Below are 1,252 nucleotides of genomic sequence, written 5' to 3'. Positions count from 1 at the left end.
CTCCCACTTGGGTAATAACACAAACCTCTCTTCTACATAATGCCATTGACCTTAATACCATTATAACAACATGCTGTTACTGGAGTCATTACAGTGTTATTACACAGATAGGCCTGTAGGGGGGGTGCCACTTCTTGTTTTTAACCCGTTTCCCTGCCTCCCGCAGGGCGTGGTGACGGACGCCTCTCCCCAGAGCGTGGCCCCCTCGTCTCAGGACCTGGGTGGGCAGCAGCAGATCCAGGTGGAGGGGCCCAGCGACCATGTCCCAGCTTACTCATACCAGTCCAAGTGAGTGTAGATCTAATAATGACTCCATGGAACTATTTGCTTCATGATCTAATGTTGTAGTTAATAAAAACACTGTTAATGATTATTCATGGTAAAGTATTTTGTGGTTACCTGTACTGTCAGTGTGTACAGTTGTCTAGGTACTGTAAGTGAGTTCATTGAGAAGCCTTATAGTTGAGGTCATATAGTGCCTTGTTGATTGTGTATGGAAAACAAGCATACACATTTTGCTAACAAATTATACGTATTTAGTGATCCTAAAACTGTTGTTTGTTATACTGAGTGGGCTGTTCAACACTTAAACTTTTCGTAATATAAAAAAGAAGAAAAAAACGCATAAAGAAAAAGAAAACAACTTTTTTCCTTATTTGTGGGACTTGACGCGTGCAGACTTGTTACTCCTTTCACCAGCCCCTGTCACATAATGTTATGTCTCCACGTACAGTAACTTCCTTTCTTCCTCTGTGTGTGGTGTGTGTCTTTCTCTCCTTCTTTAGATAGTGACGGCCGAGGAGAATGTCCCTGTGACAGCGTTGCCTTGAGACAGGGAAGGCTGCACTGACAACCTGGAGAGAGAGAGAAAGAGAGAGAGAGAGAGAGAGACCGAGCGATTGCTTCAAGATTGCCCAGGCACCCAAAAAAGAGACACTTTTTTCATTTCCTACCTGGCCTAAGAGAGAGAGAGAGAGAGAGAGAGAGAGGGAGAGGGAGGGAGGAGAGGAAAAGAGAGGGGGATTGCTGGGCAATGTGCAAAGAAGTGAAAATGTTTTAGACTGGTTACCTGCTGGGCTGGGCTGGTCTGAGGCTTGAATTGTTTCTCCAAGAAATGTCTCAACTGACAACAACAACAAACAAAAAAACATTTAAAAAAAGGTTAAAAAATAAAAACATAAAGAAAAAAAATGATATGTTGAATGCACAGGTAGGTGATGATGATGAGTTATTTTGTAATTAGAAGGGGAGT

At 42.7% G+C, this 1,252-nt stretch overlaps 1 protein-coding gene across 2 annotated transcripts in view; it reads left to right on the top strand.

The window, feature by feature from the left end:
• LOC308158502 (RNA-binding motif, single-stranded-interacting protein 3-like) overlaps positions 1-899 on the top strand; it is a gene marked incomplete at both ends in the record, with an annotated part of 211,336 nt that extends 210,437 nt beyond the window's left edge. The window contains 2 exons of one of the 2 annotated variants that reach the window (XM_080532138.1): positions 167-288; positions 786-899. In XM_080532138.1, coding sequence (XP_080388264.1) covers positions 167-288; positions 786-789 — 126 coding nt within the window. Of the gene's footprint in view, positions 1-166; positions 293-785 lie in introns of those variants that run through there. The other variant, XM_080532139.1, reaches the window with a different exon arrangement.
• Positions 900-1,252: the final 353 nt, after the last annotated feature.

The sequence above is a fragment of the Nansenia antarctica genome (genome assembly GCF_963989245.1).
Source record: "Nansenia antarctica genome assembly, chromosome: 5".
Taxonomy (NCBI): Eukaryota; Metazoa; Chordata; class Actinopteri; order Argentiniformes; family Microstomatidae; genus Nansenia; species Nansenia antarctica.
This window is presented reverse-complemented; position numbering and strand designations above follow the sequence as displayed.